The sequence below is a fragment of the Lissotriton helveticus genome, chromosome 5_1 (assembly GCF_964261635.1).
Source record: "Lissotriton helveticus chromosome 5_1, aLisHel1.1, whole genome shotgun sequence".
In the NCBI taxonomy this organism is placed as follows: domain Eukaryota; kingdom Metazoa; phylum Chordata; class Amphibia; order Caudata; family Salamandridae; genus Lissotriton; species Lissotriton helveticus.
The window spans coordinates 403,777,625-403,798,765 of record NC_136065.1 but is presented as its reverse complement, the minus strand read 5'-3'; the positions used below and the strand labels follow the sequence as shown (position 1 = coordinate 403,798,765).

Here is a 21,141-nt window from a genome sequence, read left to right as displayed (position 1 = left end):
AAACAAGCATCCTGGGACCAGTTTCTGGGTAACACCCTTTATCAGCCAGGCTAGCTTGAATCCAGTGGCAAAGTGAGCAAGGGACCCACGTCTGGGCATACCCTGCCTACTTAGGGTGAACAAAGCAAACAGAAAGAGATGATGGACGGAGCTCTAAAACTGGATGATGAGGGCTGTTAGCCCAAAACCGGTCCCACTACGGTTGTTTCTGGTCCAGGGAAGAAATGGATTGGCACTGGCAGTTCGGACTGGACTGTTCCCATGATGGATTCAACCCAGATCTGTGACTGGGGGTGAGTGTCTGAAAAGTTTCAGCGTTCCGTCCATCATCTCCTTGTGTTTGCTTTCTTTGCCCTAAGTTGGCAGGGTATGCCCAGATGTGGGTCCCTTGCTCACTTTGCCACTGGATTCAAGCTAGCCTGGTGGATGAGGGCTGTTTGCCTGAAACCGGTCCCAAGATGCTTGTTTCCGGTCCAGGGAAGACATGGCTTGGCTGTTCGGACTGGACTGTTCCCATGAGGTAAAGGGTCAAGACTGATTTGCATATAGCTGTGTCTGAACTAGGTTGGCGAAGTGAGCTAAAGAATAATGATGAATTCAACCAGATCTCTAACTGGGGGTGAGTGTCTGAAAAGTTTCAGCCCCCGTCCATCATCTCCTTGTGTTTGCTTTCTTCACCCTAAGTTGGCAGTGTTATTCCCAGACGTGGGTCCCTTGCTCACTTTGCCACTGGATTCAAGCTAGCTAGCTGATGAGGGCTGTTAGCTGGAAACCGGCCCAGGATGCTTGTGTCCGGTCCAGGGAAGACATGGCTTGGCAGTTTGGACTGGAATGTTCCCATGAGGCACAGGGTCAAGACTGATTTGCAACTAGCTGTGTCTGAAATGGGGGGGCGAAGTGAGCTAAAGAACGATGATGAATTCTACATGGCCACTCAATATAGAGCATTGGAAACGCCAGTAGGTCTGGCCTTAACGTCCTAATGCTTGAAGTTCCATGTATGCATGCCTATATTTTCTTTTATTAGCATACAAAAGTGCAATTTATTGGGTTCGCTAATGGTTGTTTTTATCTAATGTTTTATCAAATATCCATCTGGGGCTAATTAGAAGTTAAAGGGAATCTAAAACTTTATACCGTCTGTTACCACAATTTAAGTAAGTCATTTGTTCTCTTACTGTTTAAAGTGACTGTTACACATATCCCAGTAGTAATTTTAGCACAGATATTTATAAACCTTTGCAGGCATACGTAAGCAGGGATTCGTTCATGGATTTGGGAAATTATGTGTTGTATTGAGAACAAGAACACTTGTTTACCTTCAGATTAAATAATTTAATGTCTCGTTTATTGTGTCAAGTGCCCCCCAAGGATGAGTGCATACTTCAACTAACTTTGCACTCGCATGTTTTGCAGGAGAAACTGGCTGAGAGAAGGAAGATTCTACTAAAAGCTGTACAGTGGTAAGTAAGAGATGTAGAAAAGTTAAACGTTTAAGATGGTGAGACATACATTGACATACTAACACAGGCATAGGAAAAGGTGCAAGCAGATGGAGAAGAGGGCCATGCAATAGATGTGGTAAAAGGAGAAGTGTAAAGGACTAGGGTCTTGGCTGGGCCTAGGAGCTCAGGTAATGGACAATGGGAAGGGCTGAGGGACCCCTGCTACCACAGAGAGAAATAGAGAGGGTGAGAAAGATGAAATTGAAGAATGGAGCTGGAGCTCCTAGTGAGGAACCACTATGAGATTTCTGTGGGAGGTGCTTTGAGCACCTGGAGCAAGGATAATGCGAAAGGGGGAAGGGGAGCTTAAGTGGGACATGAATCAGGGAATCAGGTGGAGACTCTGCGTCTGAATGCCCGCCAAGGTGGGACTAGCACTCTGGCCCAAAGGAGATCATTTGGTTCTAGGGAAGCCAACAGAGAGGAAGGTGAGGAGAGCAGAATGCAAGGGGAGTATCATGAGATCAGTGTGAGCCACCAGTAAATGGGTAGAGGGAAAAGAAAGTGGCAACACTAGGCAAAGTGACCAGAGATAGAGGGGAATCTAGAAATTGTACATTGGAAAAGGAGGTCATGAAGTTTTGGTGGATGAGGTCAAGCCATCAAGAGTGGTTAGGCAGTATTGTGGCAAGACAGGACTAGATGGCAGAGAGCAAAGGGAACCGGGAGCTACTGCAAACTTTTCATATGTTCATTGCCCTCAGCCTAAGCGAGACAAAGTGAAAATCACAAAACTTCTGGGCAGGCATTACTTGGAATTGCTATCATTGTAATGAGCCAGGATGAAGCAAGAAGTTTGCCCTGCACCATCTTTGTGTTACTTGTACCTGGGATTGCACCATAATGGTTCGCCACTCTGACAGAAATGTCTTTATTTCTCCTCAATACTTCCTCTTTCTGTGCCTGATGCATTTGGAATCACACATAGAAAAAGGAATACGCCACTAAAGATTGTTTTGTTCAGGAAGTCACCCTTTCCTGCACAAAAGCAATCCCACCCATAATGCAGGCACCCTTGCACCAGCATGGGTGCCTGTATTGGTGCTAGGCAGCCTCAAGCTGATGTGTGCGGAGAGAGCTGAAGAGAACCATATTAGTAGATATGGCACTCTTCAGCTCTCTCCTATTCAAGCAGTGCAGCACAGCAACTTTGTTTGCTGCCATGCAATATATGAACTTTTAATAAAACGCCCCCAGCTTTACAACTTGAAGAAATGCACATCAGTGGCGCAGCAAGTGTTGTGTTCACCCTAATCCCATGAAAGTAAATTTGCACTCATACTCACTGGCTGGGTTGTGAAAGAGAAACATAACTAGAGTGCAATGGGCCCCTCCCCCCAGCAGGCACAGGTTCAACTGCATCTGCTGCAGTATTGATAACCCCATCCTTGCTTTAATGGGCATGAGGTAAGCAATTTTGTATTGAAATTAAAGCATCTTGTATTAGCACACTGCCCTTCACAGACAGCACATTTTCCATTTAAATGACCCCTAAATGTGCACAGACATACAATTTTATTGATAAAACTAGATTGCACACAAGGGATGTGTGGACATATGGTTTCAGTGAATATTTATCATTTATGCATCACCAAGTAAAGTGTCTTGACCTGTTTTGATCCTTTTAAAATCTTTGTTTCCATCACACTTCAGAATTTAAAAAAAAATATATGCTTAATTTTTTCTTTCCTGAAGTGCTGAATGTGTACTGTTCATTTAAAGGTATTTAGATGTTGTTGTGTGTTACCAGAAACATGGCATTCTGCAGCCTTTGCTTTCATTCTCCCTGTATCCCAGCAAGATTGTCACATTATTCACTCTTCTTTCTCTGCCTGCAAAATGAGAGGAGTTTGTAAACACCAATTACCACATTAGAAAACAAGCATCAGTCTGTCAGAAGACATAGCCTGACATTTAACCTCTGTTTTTGAAGCGCAGCCAAGGTGACAACATAAATACACAATTTAAAAGCATCTTTATTTATCAGAATTGTACTACCTACCAAAGATCTGCTTGTAAGGGAACCACTTTCTGGGAAACACTGCTCTAAAATGATATATCTAACTCCTAATGATGCAGGTCAAGACCTGAAAGCCATATGTCGTCCTTGTCTACTAAAACTAGTACTTCCATTTGGCAGGCTTACAGTTTGAGAAATTTAGCAGACATCTTGAGGCATGTCATGAGAAGGCATCATCATCATAAAACATAATTTGTGATTTTTGGGAGGCCATCAGTGAGGCAAGTGACAAGGCCTAAAGCAAAAGCACTGCAAGGCAGAGGACTCCCCATATTGAAGAGTCATCTGGTTGGAATAGAAAGATGATAGATTAATTAGGTGGTTGTCAGTGTCCTTCCTGTTTCTTTCTTTCTCTCTGTACCATTCCGTTTTCGTTTCTGAGGCCTGGCTTTGTGTGTCCTAACTAGTGCTTAATTTGAGCTGGTGGTTTCCGGTGCACAGCACCAGCACTTAATCACAAACACCAGAGCTTTTCATGAGCACCAGTTAAGGATAAATCCATTGATGCATGGGGAGATAGAGATTTGACTAGAATCACAGGATGTTGAGACGACGCCGAGACTTCAACCTGGTTCCCGAGCTCCTAAGTCGGCATCTCTGGCTATTATGCCACATCCTCTCCCCACTTTCATGGTTAATAGTTGGTTCTGTTATAGGCTGCACTAACAGGAGAAATGGGCTGGTACAAACTACCTCCTCACAACAGCCCTAGCACTTATGTCTTTTACAAATTAATCACAGGTCCCAACGTCGGATAATGCATGGGAAGAATCGTATGCCACATATCACAGCTATCTCTGCAATGTGAAAATATCAAGATTGCTTTCTCATATCAAGTGACAGAACCTGCCTGGCTTGTGGTGTGCAGCACATGTTTTCCCTAGCTATCTCTGTGTGTGTGTCAGTTTGTATCTATCTATCTCTCTCTCTGGTTATCTTCTTTTTCTCCCTCTCTTTACCTCTATCTTTCGATTTCACTCTCTATCTCTTTTCCACTGATTTTGGGTGTATCACCCCCTGTCTCTAGGCTTCCTCGCTATCTCCAAAGAAATAAACAGATGGTTTGAGACTGAATTTTCATACAGTAATTGATATACACAAAATCGACTTCTGCATGTCTAGCTATTTTCTGAAGAAAATAAATTGCAAACGCGGTTGACAAGATATATAGGTCCTCCCAGCGCATTTACTTTTTATTGACACTGCTGATGTAAACATTGGGGTTATTTTTGTTGAAAGTTCCTAGCTGACACAAAATTATTTGTGTTTGTAATTTCCCTAACTCATTGTGAGGCGTTGACTCTACATGAACAGATTGGTGCAGAGACATAGGAGTCTATTAGAATGTAGGGCGGATCGCCACTGCCCGCATGGCAGTGGCGATCCGCCCTACATCATATCCCACCCGCCACCCACTTCCCTTCGCTAAATTAGTATTGCGGGGGGGATCCCAACGGACAGAAAGCCCGTCCGCCGGTTTTCTGCCGGTCGACCGGGCGGAGAAGGGGCTTGATATGGTGGCGGTGTCTGCTAGCCTGGGCAGCGGTACATGGCTTTCCATGACGGAGACCCCGCCATGGAAACCCATGCGGAGTCTGCTTTATTGGGGCCCGTTGTGGGCCCCCATGGTATTGGAGGTTTGAGGGGTGCACATGGGGGGTACCTATGGTACCACCCTACATTGTCATGGACAACTTGGCAGGCACCGCACGGTGCCTGTCACCTTGTGCATGACAATGCACACTGTGCATTCCCAGCATTGTGGCAGATGGTGCCGTGAGCACCGCCCGCCACAATGCTGGGAATAGAGGATGCCACGGTGGAGGTGGCATCCTAATTGCCGAAGCGGGACCGCTGCACCACTGGCGGCCGGTCCCAGTACCGCTAGGGTGGCGGGCGGAGTTTCGTTCACCCGCCATCCTAATAGGCCCCTAAATATCGATGTATAGATATTGAGTTGCACCAAAATCGAGGTAAAAATATTGTGGGTGAGAAATATCGGCAGAAAAAATATTGTGGACAAGAATATAGATTGTTAGGTAAGTTATGTCGATGTTTAAAATATCGAAGTGTTTAATATCGTTTGCAAAAATATAGTTGTGAAAATAATCGATTTTTTTATTAATGTTATGTATTTTAATATATATTTTATATGTATGTGATGTGTTTTTTTGTATAAGAATGGTTTGTATTTTTATTATAAGTGTAAAAATGTCAGTAGTTATTAATTTTATTTTTTATTTGAATTTTGCATTTTTACTACCGTAGCGGGTTGTGGATTTATAAGGGAATAGGGTAGGAAGTAATTTAATTATATTACATTTATTGATTATTTTTAGTAGTTATGAATTGTTTTTTATCAGAATTTTGTGTTTTTAGTACCGTAGCTTATTGGGGATTTATAGGGGAATAGGGTGGAAAGTAATTTAATTATATTAAATGTATTGATTATTTTTCGTAGTGAGTAATCTTTTTATTTGAATTTTGCGTTTTTAGTACCATAGTGGGTTGTGGGTTTATAGAGGAATAGGGTGGGAAGTAATTTAAACATATTAAATGTATTGAATATTTTTTTTATTTATTAATATTTGGTTAATTGAGATGTCATAGTGTGAAAAGTATTTTTTTAAGAATTCATGAATAATTAGTTAATTCTGTATTAATTAATTAGCAATTAATTGTGGTAATTGTGTAAATAATTTTAGGTGTGTGTTGTGCTATGTATAGGGGTAAATGGTGGTAAGGGTGGGAAGTAATTTATTTTCAATTGATTATTTAATAATTAGTTGTTAATTAATTTTAAATAATTTTTAAATAATTATGGTAATTGTGTAATTAATTTTAGGTGTGTGTTGTGGAATGCACAGTTGTAATTGGTGGGAAGGGTGGAAAGTAATTTATGTTTAATTGATGATTTAATAATTAGGTGTTAATTCATTTTAAATAATGAATTATTAATTAATTATGTTCATTGTGAATATAGGTTTAGGTGTGTCTTGTGGTGTTTATAGTTGTAAATGGTGGGAAGGGTAGGAAGTAAATTATTTGTAATTGATAAATTAATAATTAGTTAATTAACTTCAAATAATTAATTAGAAATTAAATATGGTAGGTGTGAAATTACTTTTAGGTGTGTGTTGTGGATATTATAGCGTTAAAGCATGTGTATTTAATGAATGTTTATTATTTTTTATTAAAACATTTTTATTGAATATTATTTATGTTAATTATGGAAATACATTTAAATAAAACATTGTAGGTGTTCCCTACTGTTGCACTCATTGGAGTGAGAACAGTAGTTTTTTCCTCTCCGCTAGCCAACACTTTCTCTACTGTTTCTCTTACTGGAGTGGAAATAGTATTTTTCTCCCTCTGCTATCCAGCACTTTCCCTACTGTTGCACTCACTGGAGTGGGAATAGTACATTTTACCTCTCTGCTATCCAGCACTTTACCTACGGTTGCACTCACTGGAGTAGGAATAGTAATTTTTCCCCCTCCACTATCCAGCACTTTCCCTACTGTTGCGCTCACTGCACTGGGAATAGTAATTGTTAACTCTCCGCTATACAGCACTTTCCCTACTGTTGCACTCACTGGAGTGGGAAAAGTTATTTTTACCCCTCCACTATCCAGCACTTTCCCTACTGTTGCACTCACTGGAGTGGGAATAGTCATTTTTTCCTCTCTGCTATCCAACACTTTCTCTATTATTTCTCTTACTGGAGTCGATATAGTAATTTTTCCCCCTCCGCTATCCAGCACTTTCCCTACTGTTGCACTCACTGGAGTGGGAATATAAAATGTTACCTCTCAGCTATCCAGCACTTTCCCTACTGTTGCACTCACTGGAGTGGGAATAGTATTTTTTCCCCTCCGCTATCCAGCACTTTCCCTACTGTTGCACTCAGTGGAGTGGAAATAGTAATTTTTACCCCTCCCCTATCCAGCACTTTCCCTACGGTTGCACTCACGGAAGTGGGAATTGCAATTGTTTCCCCTCCGCTGTCCAGCACTTTCCCTACTGTGACACTCACTGCAGTGGGAATAGTATTTTTTAACCCTCCACTAACCAGCACTTTCCCTACTGTTGCACTCATTGGATTGGGAATAGTTATTTTTACCCCTCCGCTATCCATCACTTTCCCTACTGTTGCACTCACTGGAGTGGGAATATAAAATGTTACCTCTCCGCTATCCAGCACTTTCCCTACTGGAGTGGGAATAGTAATTGTTACCCCTCCGCTATCTAGCACTTTCCCTACTGTTAAACTTATCGGAGTGGGAATAGGAATTTTTTACCCCTCCGCTATCCAGCACTTTCCCTACTGTTGTACTCACTGGAGTGAGACTAGTAATTTTTTCCTTTCTGCTATTAAACACTTTCCCTACTGTTTCTTTTACTGGAGTGGGGGTAGGAATTTTTACCCCTCCGCTATCCAGCACTTTCCCTACTGTTGTACTCACTGGAGTGGGAATAGTAATTTTTTTCTCTCTGCTATTAAACACTTTCCCTATTGTTTCTTTTACTGGAGTGGGAATAGTAATTTTTACACCTCCGCTATCCAGCACTTTCCCTATTGTTACACTCACTGGAGTGGGAATAGCAATTTTCCCCCCTCCGCTATCCAGCACTTTCCCTACGGTTGCACTCACTGGAGTTGGAATAGTAATGTTTCCCCCTCCGCTATCCAGCACTTTCCCTACGGTTGCACTCACTGGAGTGGGAATAGTAATTTTTACCCCTCCGCTACCCAGCACTTTCCCTACTGTGGCACTCACTGCAGTGGGAATAGTAATTTTTAACCCTCCACCATCCACCACTTTCCCTGCTGTTGCACTCACTGGAGTGGGAATAGTAATTTTTATCCCTCCGCTATCTAGCACTTTCCCTACTGTTGAATTTATTGGAGTGGGAATAGTAATGTTTTCCTCTCCGCTATCAAACACTTTCCCTACTGTTTTTTTTACTGGAGTGGGAATAGTAATTTTTACCCCTCCGCTATCCAGCACTTTCCCTAATGTTACACTCCCTGGAGTGGGAATAGTAATTTTTACCCCTCCGCTATCCAGCACTTTCCCTACGGTTGCACTCACTGGAGTTGGAATAGTAATGTTTCCCCCTCTGCTCTCCAGCACTTTCCCTACGGTTGCACTCACTGGAGTGGGAATAGTAATTGTTCCCCCTCCTCTATCCAGCACTTTCCCTACTGTGGCCCTCACTGCAGTGGGAATAGTAATTTTTAACCCTCCACTAACCAGCACTTTCCCTGCTGTTGCACTCACTGGAGTGGGAATAATGATTTTTACCCCTCCGCTATCTAGCACTTTCCCTACTGTTAAACTTATTGGAGTGGGAATAGTAACTTTGACCACTCTGCTATCCAGCACTTTCCCTACTGTTGCACTCACTAGAGTGGGGGTAGTAATCTTTTCCTCTCCGCTAAAAAACACTTTTCCTACTGTTTCTTTTATTGGAGTGGGAATAGTAATTTTTACTCCACCGCTATCCAGCACTTTCCCTACTGTTGTACTCACTGAAGTGGGAATAGTAACTTTTTACCCCTTCGCTATCCAACATTTTCCCTACTGTTTCGTTTATTCTGTGTTTGAATTTTTAAAAATAATTTAATCTTTTAAATTATTTAGAATGTTTTTTATTTTAAAATATTGATATATATATATATATATATATATATATATATATATTTTATTTGTACATAATTTTAAAGTTTACAAATTAAATAGATAATATTTAAATATATATGTATAAAACATTGTTTCTGCGTTTATATTTTTTCATTTAAGTGTATTTGTAATATGTAGTTAAAATGTTCATTAATTTTAATTTAGTTTGTTAAATAATAAATAAATAATAATATTATTCAATATATTTCATGGATTTTATTTTATATATATTTTTAATTCAATATTTTTTACTTCGATATTTTTGAATCAATATTTTTGTACTAACCTGTTTAAGTATAGGGAGGCAATATTTTTGTATTCTATATTTTTTCATCGATATTTAGAACATCAATGTTTGTTACATCAATATTCTATCAGTGAACCAAACAGATTGTAGCTGATATTTATGTTTAAGGTCTATGTTCCACCACCAGCTTGGAGCCTAAAATCTGCAGCTGACAAAAAACATCATCTTTCCTACAAATTATATAACAGCATGATCCAACAGACAATCCACAATTCTGTAGATGGGCAAGGCTGGACTATAGAAAGAGAATTAAGCAAAAAACAAGAAGCATGTACCAAACAGCAAAGTGTAGGCAAAAAAGGTAAAAAGATAAATCTACCAGAGTAAAATTGTTTGCGTAACAGCAGATGAACAAGCACACTTTCACATAGAACAAGGCCAGCATAAAGAAAATTCTTACCCCAGTCATATGAAAAAGCAGCAACTAGCAACCCTTCAGTTCACAAAATAACATGAAATCTATATGTGCATGTTCTAAGACTAGTGGTCATGCTACCAAGAGTATGCCCAGCATACACTGGGTGTTTGCGCCCATTTTCTTTGGCCCTGGGCCACTGTAGCATTACTAAAAAATGCAGGCACTTGTGTGCACTCTTCTGTAAAACAGGTAATGCCAATGCACGTAGAGCACTGGCGCAATCTGCAGTGGATTTCCCTCATTTTCATGGACATGTGGCCCCATGCTAATGAGGTAAACACTTTTGGCCTGATTTAGATCTTGGTTGCCGGGTTACTCCGTCACAACGGTGACGGATATCCTGTCTGCCCAAATATAAATTCCATAGGATACAATGGGAGTTATATTTCGGTTCAATGGGTATCCGCCAAAATCTAAATCAGGCCCTCAGACTTTGCACTCATGCCCTGTTATGGATGCCTGCGCAGAGGCACGGAGCTCGGCAGGAGGTCAGGTGGTGCTCTGAGTGTGTGCCACAAAAGATGGCACACAGCCAGGGTGCCCCCTGAGTTTGACCTCTACAAGGGGCAAAGGGGATCACATATCACTCAGACTTCATCTTAAGAGCAGGCAGATGCAGCCCCTCCGCTAAGGTGGAGGGGCGTCGCCCCACTGAACAGAAGGAAAAATAAAATAACAACTTTTGTTATTATCATTTTATTTTTCCCATATACTTCTGTTGCTCTTGGGTGGGGTGGGGAGGACGGAGTAAGGAGAGGAGTCGTTTTCACTCCTGAAGTGCGCAGGACTGCTTGGCCTGCCCTCTCGGGCTGCCCCAAGCAGTCCTGCGCACTTTACATGTCCCCCACCAGGCTGCATTACACAGCCTGGTGAGGAACATGCAAACCCTCCCAGTCCCCCTCTGAGCGCCAATCCATGGCTCTCAGACCAATCACAACACTGCATTGCAGCCCGGAGTGCAGGAAGATATCGGAATTACGGAGGACGAAGGAGAGGCAGCGGCCATTTTAGTTGAGTGTTTTTTTTTGTTTTCCTTTTTTGTCTCCTCCTCCACCACATCACCCAGGTACGATAGTAGCCGCCACTGAGAGCAGGTGCTGTCACTCACTGCACCTACCTACAGGGGATCTCTATGTCGTCTTTGAAAGTGCAGATTGGTGTAGCCTGCACAGAGAAAGACAGAGTGGCTGCTTCAAACAGACATTCTGTGTTTCACTAATGAGCTACCCTTGCGGCAGGGCTAGTATGCAACTGCCCTGGGGCAGCAAATTACTTGTAATAGAGCACACTATTCCTGTTTGCCCCTGGCGCACCTTTTCAAGGTACGCTGTGGCACAAACAGGGACAGTGCACATGTTGAGTAATACTATCCCAGAAGTCCCAGTGCTGCTGGAACAATTTTCAGTGGGGGTTCTGCCATTAAAGTTATATCATTGAAGTCAAAGGATTGTGAAAAATCCAAGCTTCACACAAAGAAGAAGTGTGGCAAATGCATTCAGCAGGATAATGGTAAGGATGTACTATGCAGCTGGTGATGCATTTTTGAGCACACTGTGGGAAACATATTTTTAAAGCATAGTCTGGTAGCACACTGTCATTTACAACACATTTTCCATCAAAATGGTCAATACATTTACACAAACATACAGATATACAGCACACATACAATATTGTGTGGAAATCCGTTTTCAGTGATTATTTATTTTAGCACAACCAAGGGGTCCATTACGATGGTGGGCGGACTTTGACTGCCCGCCACTGTAACAGTACCAAGGACCGACCGCCAGAGGTGCGGTGGTCCCGCCATTGCAATCAGGATGCCACCGCCACGGTGGCACTGGCATTCCGCATATATGGCATTGTGGTGGGCGGTGCTGTAAGCAGCATCCGCCACAATGCAACATATGCATGTTTTGCATTGGCATGCACAACGTGACAGGCACCACACGGTGCCAGCCACCTTTTCCATGCCAATGTTGGGGGGTACCATAGGTACCTCCCAAGTGCAGTCCCCATCCCCCTGGGGGTCCGCAATGGGCCCCCGAAGCGAAATCCGCATGCCTTTCCATGGCAGAGTCTCCGCCATGGAAAGGCATTGAAAAAGCCACATACTATTATGGATGGCGGTCTTTCCGTCTGCCGCGGTGCCCCATGCCATACAAATGTGGCGGGGTGATACGGGCCAACTGGCGGGTGGATGGCCACCGCCGGGCTAGCGGTGACCTCTGCCTGCCCGGCGTTGGCGATCCGCCCGTCATGCTAATGGGCCCCTTAGTGTATTGATTTGTTTTGATCATATTGAAACCTTTGATTCAATCACATTTCAAAATTACAAAAAAAATGCTTTATTTGGGTTTTCCTAACTACTGATATATTCTGAAATATGTGAACAATTCATTTACATGTATTTCAATTTTCTTGTGTGTCAGGAAAAAGGACATCCTACAGCCTTTGTGTCTCGCTCACTGCAACCAGCAATATTGTAGCATACTTCACTTTATAAAATCCTCTAACCTTTGCAGTCAGAGAAGGACAAGTAAACACTAAACTCCCTTTTAAAAGAACAAGCAGCAGTTTGTCAGAAGACATAGCTTGAAATTTGACCTCTCTATTTGAATGGACATCAATGTGAAATGATAAAAACTAAATTTCAAGACATCTTTATTTGCTAATTCACCTTCTGAACTCCGTCATGGTTATTTTGGGGGTGCATAGCCCCCACTTTCAGCACCTGTGAGAGGTCCATGGCCAATGATTGGATTATGTAACAAGGTTGCCATTCTTATTCTACATCTAGAGCGATATTTGTGTATCTGTTGCTGCTATATGCCCATTCACCTGTGCCCTGAATTTCCACTTTGTTTTGCTGTGCGCCTCAATAATGCTTATGACTTGTTCATTGAAGTACTCATCTGTGCATAAATGATTCAGTGTCAAGAAAACAGAGGAAAATCAAAGGAACACAAAAAATCTATAACTCTTTGAATGCCTGACTGATTGCTCATTTAGAGGCATTCAAGTTTCTCATGCATATGTCCACGGCTGTATGATCATCAGGAAGAGAGCACGGGCAATATGTCGAGGCTTGCCGAATCTGGTAGGGCTATTTACATAAATCGTGCATGAACAAAAACTAAGAGGGGGCAGTTGTGTCTGTATAGTAATAATCACTCAGTTTCCACGGGTAGTCGATGTATTTACTAACACCTGAGAAACCATTCTGTATGCAACAACAAAACAGTTTTGTTATTCCCTCGGTTGCAAAACAAAAAAATATTTTTGGGCGCATAAGCAGGCTATTAACATTGCATAATCATTTTGTAATTTTAGTATATATTTTCCTCTTCACCCGGTATTATTGTGGGTTACACCCGGTAGATCCCCATAGCCCCAAAGAGAAAATTATCCTTTAAAAAAAGGAGAACTGGAAGGTGACTTTCAGCCCTCCTCCAGCAAGTTATGTTCTGTTCAACAGGCAGTATTAGGAGCCAAGCAGAGAATCTTTCATCTGCCGGTGATTATAAAGTAAAGCATTGCCCTTGTACCACCAAATTACTCCGAACACAATGAAAGGTATTTCACAGCCATATGATTATTTATTATGCAGTATTTGTCTACAAAATACCTCCATCAGAATAATCATTAGTACTGAAAATAAGTTAACTCAGCAGATGAGGTGCGAATCAGGTTGATTGTTAGATAGGCCACAATCATATTTATTTACACATTCCAAACATATTAGTCTATTTCCTACCCAAAGTGGCTGAAATGTTGTGCGACATCTAACTAGTATGGATTTATTAGTTCAATAAGTTTATGTAAGCCAAGCCAAGTCACTTCCCTGAGTACCTTCTGTTGTCATCACGTTGGCAGTCGGAACTCAGTCATTCAGCAATCCGTCCATGTGCCTAACCACACCCATACATTGGTATGTTATATATATATATACACCTTTATTGCTAATCATCTCTTATGGAGAGAGTAGGTGGCCACTCATGCTCATCCCCTGCTTTGCTTCAAAAATGTAGAAAAATATCCCTTTGTAGAAGCATACTGAAGCAGCAGAAGCTAATGCTACTTTTCCTCCTTCATTCCAAGATAGATCTCTAAGGGGTCATCTTCCCTTGTAGCCACAGTTATAACACCGGTACTAGAGAATTGGAAATTCTTCCTTCTCTACCCTGTCAGTTTGAACAGTATCAAAGACAAAATAAAAATTAAAAAAAGGTCAAGCACATATTTGTTAGCATTCAGTTAATTTATTTCTAGGCCCTAGGAATATTAAAGACATTCTCTAATTTAAAAATTAGTAATGTTTATAATTATGCCTGTCTTGCATGTAACATGCATTGTTATTGTATGAAGGCCTTGGCACATGCAAAAATGGACAACATCCTCTGGAAATCAATTCATTGGTTTATGTATCCTTTTTTTATAACAATGTAATGCATTCCTTAGGGAGAATACTGCTTTCATGAGTTTGTGACAATCTCTGACAACTTCTTTCTGTGTAACATTTCAGTCAACATGAAGAAAAAGAAAAAGCTTTTAAAGAACAGCTCTCCCACTTGGCTTCCCTTCTACCAACACTCCAGGTAAAGAAAGAGCATCTTTACAATCTATGTATTACTGCTCAAAAGTGTGTATTCCGAAATAGTTGATAAAATTACATTACACTAACTTAGATAGTGATTGTGGAATTTGTTTTCATCTACAAGTGAAGTAAAAACTTTGTTAACATACTTTGGGACTGATTTACAAAGGTAACCGTACACTTTTGTGTACGCTTGCTATTTTGTGGGTATTCACAAACTACAAAGTAACATTTACTAATAGTAATTTTACGAGTGTGACTCCGCAGTCGAGGTGGAGAACTCAGCACATAAACAAATAGGACAGGGAAATATGCTGAGTCTCTGCCATGAGAGCGGAGTCTCCACAGACATAAATTTACTATTAGTAAAATCAAACTCGTGGTTTGTGAATACCAACAAAATATAACATTTACACAGTTTATGTTCACCTTTGTGAATTGAGGCCCAATGCATTCCACCAAGGAATAAGCTGCAATTCACAATAAAAGTTTCATTCGATATAATTGCATAATAGCAAAATTGGTACCATTTAATTCAATGGTTAAAACTTAATTCATTTGTGACAAAACTAAGTACATTCATGATGAAAACAAAATGATTAACTACTAAAGCAGATTGATTTGTGAATCTCTAACCATTATCCAATTGACTCGTAACTTGATTCACAGCATAGTTGTTTGACACTTGTACATATTTTTTACTCTAATTTGCACACTGTTTGAATAAATCTATATGAAAATAATGTTCATGGCGCTAAATATCACCCTATGCCTTGATTTACTGTATAACTCTTCTAAATTGATGTATTTAGCATGATTTTTTGCACTTCCCATCCTAGGTTCATCTGGTAACTTGCTCTGCTTTCCTGAGCTCTGCAAACAAGGCGGAATTCTTGGATTTGGGATATGTAAGTAAAAGCACAGCATGCCGAGATTTCTGTCTGGCTCCAATATAGTTTAATTATAACCGTATGAAGCAAAATATTTGCAATGCACATTTAGAATAGGTACCTCATTCAAATGATCAAACAGCAAAAGCAAGTGACATACACAGGAAAGTTTCTATCTTTTATATTGGCAACAACATTTCAAGTTCCAACAAGGATTTTTCTTCGTTCACCTCTGGAGAGACACTAGAAAAATATCCAGATACTGGCTATGAAAGTACAGCTCAATTTCATAAACCTTGGCTTTTTTAAAACAATAATAACTGTCTTCTTGATGGAGGCTTGGTCTAGCAGTGACCCAAATGCGAATTTTCATTTTTTATATTTCCATCTAATAAGAATACTTGTATGCTCTCTTCAACAAGGATAAGTGTAAGAAACCCTTCTAGCAATTTGAGGTGGAGGGTCCAAAGACAATGTGTTAGTTGGATAGCTTCCAATACTGACAGCCTCCTAATACTAGACTTTGCGCATCTTAAAATAGTCTTGTCTTTGATCAAGACTATCCTTGAATGTAGTTCAGTCGCACGAATCAATAACTTAAATAAGAAACAGTTAAAAGAATGAATGCTGCAAGGTTCAAACCAACATTTTACTAAGTAATAGCCACAAAATATTTTAACAAAAAAGATAACTGGGATATAGATAAAAATGTAATTTAATTGTTTTAATTAACGTCAGTTGTAATGATCATTAAACTGGATTCATGCGGACCTTATGGGTAGTCTGCACCTATAAACTTAATCCATGGCATTTTGCATTTGCCTGCATATTATAAATAGTAACATACATAAAATTGCTTAAAGAATAATACAAATTCTGTGTTTCTATGTGACTTTTCAGCAGGACATTGACCACATGAAACATTGGCAGGAAATTCGGTCCGTAGAGGTTTATGGATAGTCACAATGCTCTGACTCTGATCTGTTCTGCTAAGACTAAAGGTGTCAAATTCAATTGTGGATCCACTTGTGAATGCCTGCATTTAAAAAATGCTTCTGTTTTTCAAAGTACTAAACAATATTCTTCTGAGGTTGGCTTTTGTAAACTTTGATATCAGCAAATAAGACAGGGATCTTCAGGAAATGTGTTTTCACTCCTCCTGTTCAAAACTAGCCACGGGGACAGAAACACACAGGCTCAGAAACCTACATGACTGTTTAGTGAATTTACTAGCAGTCTCTGGTGCCTCAGACTACGAGGCTACGAAATGAATCCAGGCTTCTACTACAGTAAAGCAGGCACAGTATCAAACAGAGAACATCACTGGCTCAAGGGATGTTGGCTTCTCAGGTAATGGTTGTCAAATTCCATCAGCAACAGTAGTATGACGGAGAACCATATTCACATTTTCTATTTTCAGGAACTACACTCTTTTAACTATCCAGACCAACTGCAAAGTCTGTGAGCCCGAGCTGGGCACAATATATTTGGAAATGCTGCTGATGCGTTTTCAAGCCTAAAATCACGGACTGTCATCTATATATAAATTAAACAAGTCCCATGTTTAACACACATTTAGCTTACTAAACTCAATGATAGTTTCAGGCAACTCAGATCTCCTTAGCTTCTTCCAAGATTGCATAGACCTTTTTCGGAAGGAACTCTATATGTCTTCATTCTCCACTTGCGTTGACTATAAATGGTAATAACATAATATTCTAGAAGTGAAAAGGGACCGCACGCTGTACTAGAAGCTAGCACACATGCTCAGGTTCCAGCAACAACAAGGTCATGGTTCATTTGAGGCTGCATTAAAGAGAGACATTTTACTGGCCTTAACAAAAAGATCAATGAATTCATCATGCAAGTCTAACCTGCACATGTCAATGTCTATAAGAGATGATGGAATTATAGCTAGATTTCATACACTCCTAAAAATATATTTGAAAAAAGATATTGTCAAATTAATTTCAGATTTCACTGTTTCTATAATTAGAACTGTCAGGATGAAGGTCTGTAACTTATTTATCCAGAAGTGTTGTAAATCTTGACTTGTTGATATTTTTATGTTAAAATATGCCGACTAGTTCGAGTACACAAGTAGACAAAGTGGAAAAACTATACATTGCATTTTGCACTGTCTTCCTAAAGGTGAAAAACACTTGCAGTGGCTGATGAGTCCAAGTGGCAGTAACACAGTTAAACGAAGCATAGGTTATACAATTTAAGTGCCCATATAGAGATTATTAGATCTACATGACCTGATTTTGGAGAAACTGAAACTGAATTGCATTATGTTGTCCTCTGTCACTAACAACACAAACTTAAAATAAGGAGTGGAATGCATCCAGAGTAATTGCAAGTGGTCTAGAATCATTCAAACATTAATCCATTACTTTTGTGCCAACTGGTGTTAGGGCACACTAATTTTACCTATGTGGCGTTTTCAAAGGTGGACTATGGTATTTTTTAATAGAAGAACGTGATGGCTGAAATATCTGCAGATACAACATTCCTCACTGTATTTCAAAAACAAAGTAACAAAAAAGTCACATCTTCAAGTTTTTCAGGGGTGGTGACATTAACTACAGTGAAGAACATAGTTAAGCTTTTTTAAATTTTCTTTTTTAGTCCTCATTGTTCATCAAAGAGGCAAAGAAGCTCCAGGTGTAGGGGCGACAACGAGTGTCTCCCAACTCTTCTAGGAAAGGAGAAGAGAAACAAGAACGATAGGCTCTCCACAAACTGGTTTATACATCTCAATTACAAACTTGATAATAGGAATTCCATACATTGTCCCTCATTATCAACTCACTTTCAAATGTATTGCATTGATGTAGTCATTGGATGGGCATGGGCGATCAGACAGAGACTGCTAGTTAATTAACTATTCTCTGTCTGTAAAATCTGTCTCCATGAATTTGTTATTATTGTTTTTTAGACTATCAATGTTTTTATAACTTTGCTATTTTTTATCAAAGTATTAATCTCTTTTTAACTATTCAAGAAATACTGTGAGAAACTTTTTAATCGAGTGTATTTTAAGGATTTAATAGTGCACTGTCTTTGTGATTGACTGCAAATTTAATTGTTTTTTAACATTTGGTGTATGTCTTGCTTTTATGAGTAATTACTCGAATAAAGCACTATTTGACTTTGCATTGAAGTAGTCAAGTCAAAGAAGGCTTTATTCGATTGAATAAACAAACAATCATACAATCTCAAAGTTAAAAACAATCTTCCAATTCATAGTCATAATTTAATTATTAATTAAATTCCTAAAAGTTAAAAAGATATTAAATTTACAAAGCTATCATACAGTAGTTTTTTTTAATAAAAGTCCATAACTCATTAAAAGCAATTAGGTACACTGTTTCCTTAGACTCAAAACAATTCTCAGGAAAGTTGTTAATCTAAAAACAGTGTGCTCATTCTCCAAATGTTGGAGAGCCAAGAAAGCAGGATGGCATTGACGTAGCCCGCAGTGTTTCAAAATAGGAACAAGAAATGAGCTCCTAAGTGGAGAGTAAACCCTACAAAAAAAAGTAACATGTATCGTGGATTGTGGGGAAGTATTATCGCAAGGCCATGGTTGGAGGTTTTGAGACCAGTCGTTCCTTGTAGGGAAAGTCTGTTAAAACCTCCCAGCCTAAAACGGTTAAAAGAAATCTATCATAGTCACTAGGTACAAAAGTTAGGTAGGGTTGAATATTAAAAGTAGTTAAAACCATCTGATTGCCCAGGACTGTGGGTTTTAATATCTCAGATGACATTCTGATGGTGTCCAGATGGAGAATACCCTCACACTTTAATTCCTTCCTTGTTATTGCCCCGATTGAAGTAGGATTAGTAAAAACATGTTGAACATAGTTTAACCATGGAATCCTCATTGCACCTTCCAGTTTCAAAATGTCAATAAGGATGTCCCTGTTCAGTTTGGCCTCAATTTTGGTCCAGAGTCTGTGCCATAACAGGACAGGCTCAAGCCTGATTAGATCTGAAAAAAAAAGTATACCTAGCTCGGCGTGACAGATACAAGCTGAGGTACTACTTGGGACCGATAAGATGTATTTTAGGAAGGAGTTCTCTACTCTCTGGATTGGTAGCGGGTCAACATGCCTCCAAACCCCTCTCCCATACACTGCAGCTGAAACACACTTGGCTTTATAGATTTTAATAAGCTCCTCTGGGGTTTTTTACCTAATTTTTTCGCGAAGGCAGTAAGAGCAAAGGTAGTACGAAAAAGTGCATTTTTTTTTGCTGCAGCAGCCTGTACCCAGCTATCATTATGGGAAAAAAGAATGCCCAGATAAGTGAAAATCTTTGTAACCCCAATCTTTGTCCTGTCACACACATATCTTTGCATTTCTTTATTCCCGAGCCGCAGCGCATGATAAAAGTTTTGGAGGAGTTTACCCGTAGGCCTAAGTCTTTCATAAAAAAGGGAGAAACTATCCAAAACGCCTTGAAGGCCACCATGAGTGTGGAAGGGTATGCTCAGACATGAGTCCCTTGCTCACTGCACCATCAGGATTCAAGCAAGCCGGGCCGAAGACGGCTGTAATGCCAGAAACCGGTCCCCGGAAGCTTGTTTCCTTTCCAGTGAAGAATTGGCTTGGTAGTTTGGTCTGCCCTGTTCCCATGATGCACTGGGCCAGGGACAGACTAATTTGCATATAGCCAGGTTCTGAACTGGGATGGTGCAGTGAGCTAAAAAACGGTGATGGATCAAGCCCTGATCTGTTGACTGGGTAGGAGTGTTCTGATTAACTCAGATACTCTGTCCATCACCACCCCCTTTTGAAATTATTTTGGCCACCATGAGTGTGGAAGGGTATGCTCAGACATGAGTCCCTTGCTCACTGCACCATCAGGATTCAAGCAAGCCGGGCCGAAGACGGCTGTAATGCCAGAAACCGGTCCCCGGAAGCTTGTTTCCTTTCCAGTGAAGAATTGGCTTGGTAGTTTGCTCTGCCCTGTTCCCATGATGCACTGGGCCAGGGACAGACTAATTTGCATATAGCCAGGTTCTGAACTGGGATGGTGCAGTGAGCTGAAAAACGGTGATGGATCAAGCCCTGATCTGTTGACTGGGTAGGAGTGTTCTGATTAACTCAGATACTCTGTCCATCACCACCCCCTTTTGAAATTATTTTGGCCACCATGAGTGTGGAAGGGTATGCTCAGACATGAGTCCCTTGCTCACTGCACCATCAGGATTCAAGCAAGCCGGGCCGAAGACGGCTGTAATGCCAGAAACCGGTCCCCGGAAGCTTGTTTCCTTTCCAGTGAAGAATTGGCTTGGTAGTTTGGTCTGCCCTGTTCCCATGATGCACTGGGTCAGGGACAGACTAATTTGCATATAGCCAGGTTCTGAACTGGGATGGTGCAGTGAGCTAAAAAACGGTGATGGATCAAGCCCTGATCTGTTGACTGGGTAGGAGTGTTCTGATTAACTCAGATACTCTGTCCATCACCACCCCCTTTTGAAATTATTTTGGCCACCATGAGTGTGGAAGGGTATGCTCAGACATGAGTCCCTTGCTCACTGCACCATCAGGATTCAAGCAAGCCGGGCCGAAGACGGCTGTAATGCCAGAAACCGGTCCCCGGAAGCTTGTTTCCTTTCCAGTGAAGAATTGGCTTGGTAGTTTGGTCTGCCCTGTTCCCATGATGCACTGGGCCAGGGACAGACTAATTTGCATATAGCCAGGTTCTGA

General features: G+C 40.6%; 1 protein-coding gene across 1 annotated transcript in view; it reads left to right on the top strand.

Moving 5' to 3' along the window:
* RNF207 (ring finger protein 207) overlaps window positions 1-21,141 on the top strand; it is a 664,007-nt gene that overhangs the window by 277,081 nt on the left and 365,785 nt on the right. The window contains exons 8-10 of the mRNA XM_078642621.1: window positions 1,417-1,463; window positions 14,460-14,532; window positions 15,371-15,439. Coding sequence (XP_078498747.1) covers window positions 1,417-1,463; window positions 14,460-14,532; window positions 15,371-15,439 — 189 coding nt within the window. The remainder of the gene's footprint in view (window positions 1-1,416; window positions 1,464-14,459; window positions 14,533-15,370; window positions 15,440-21,141) is intronic.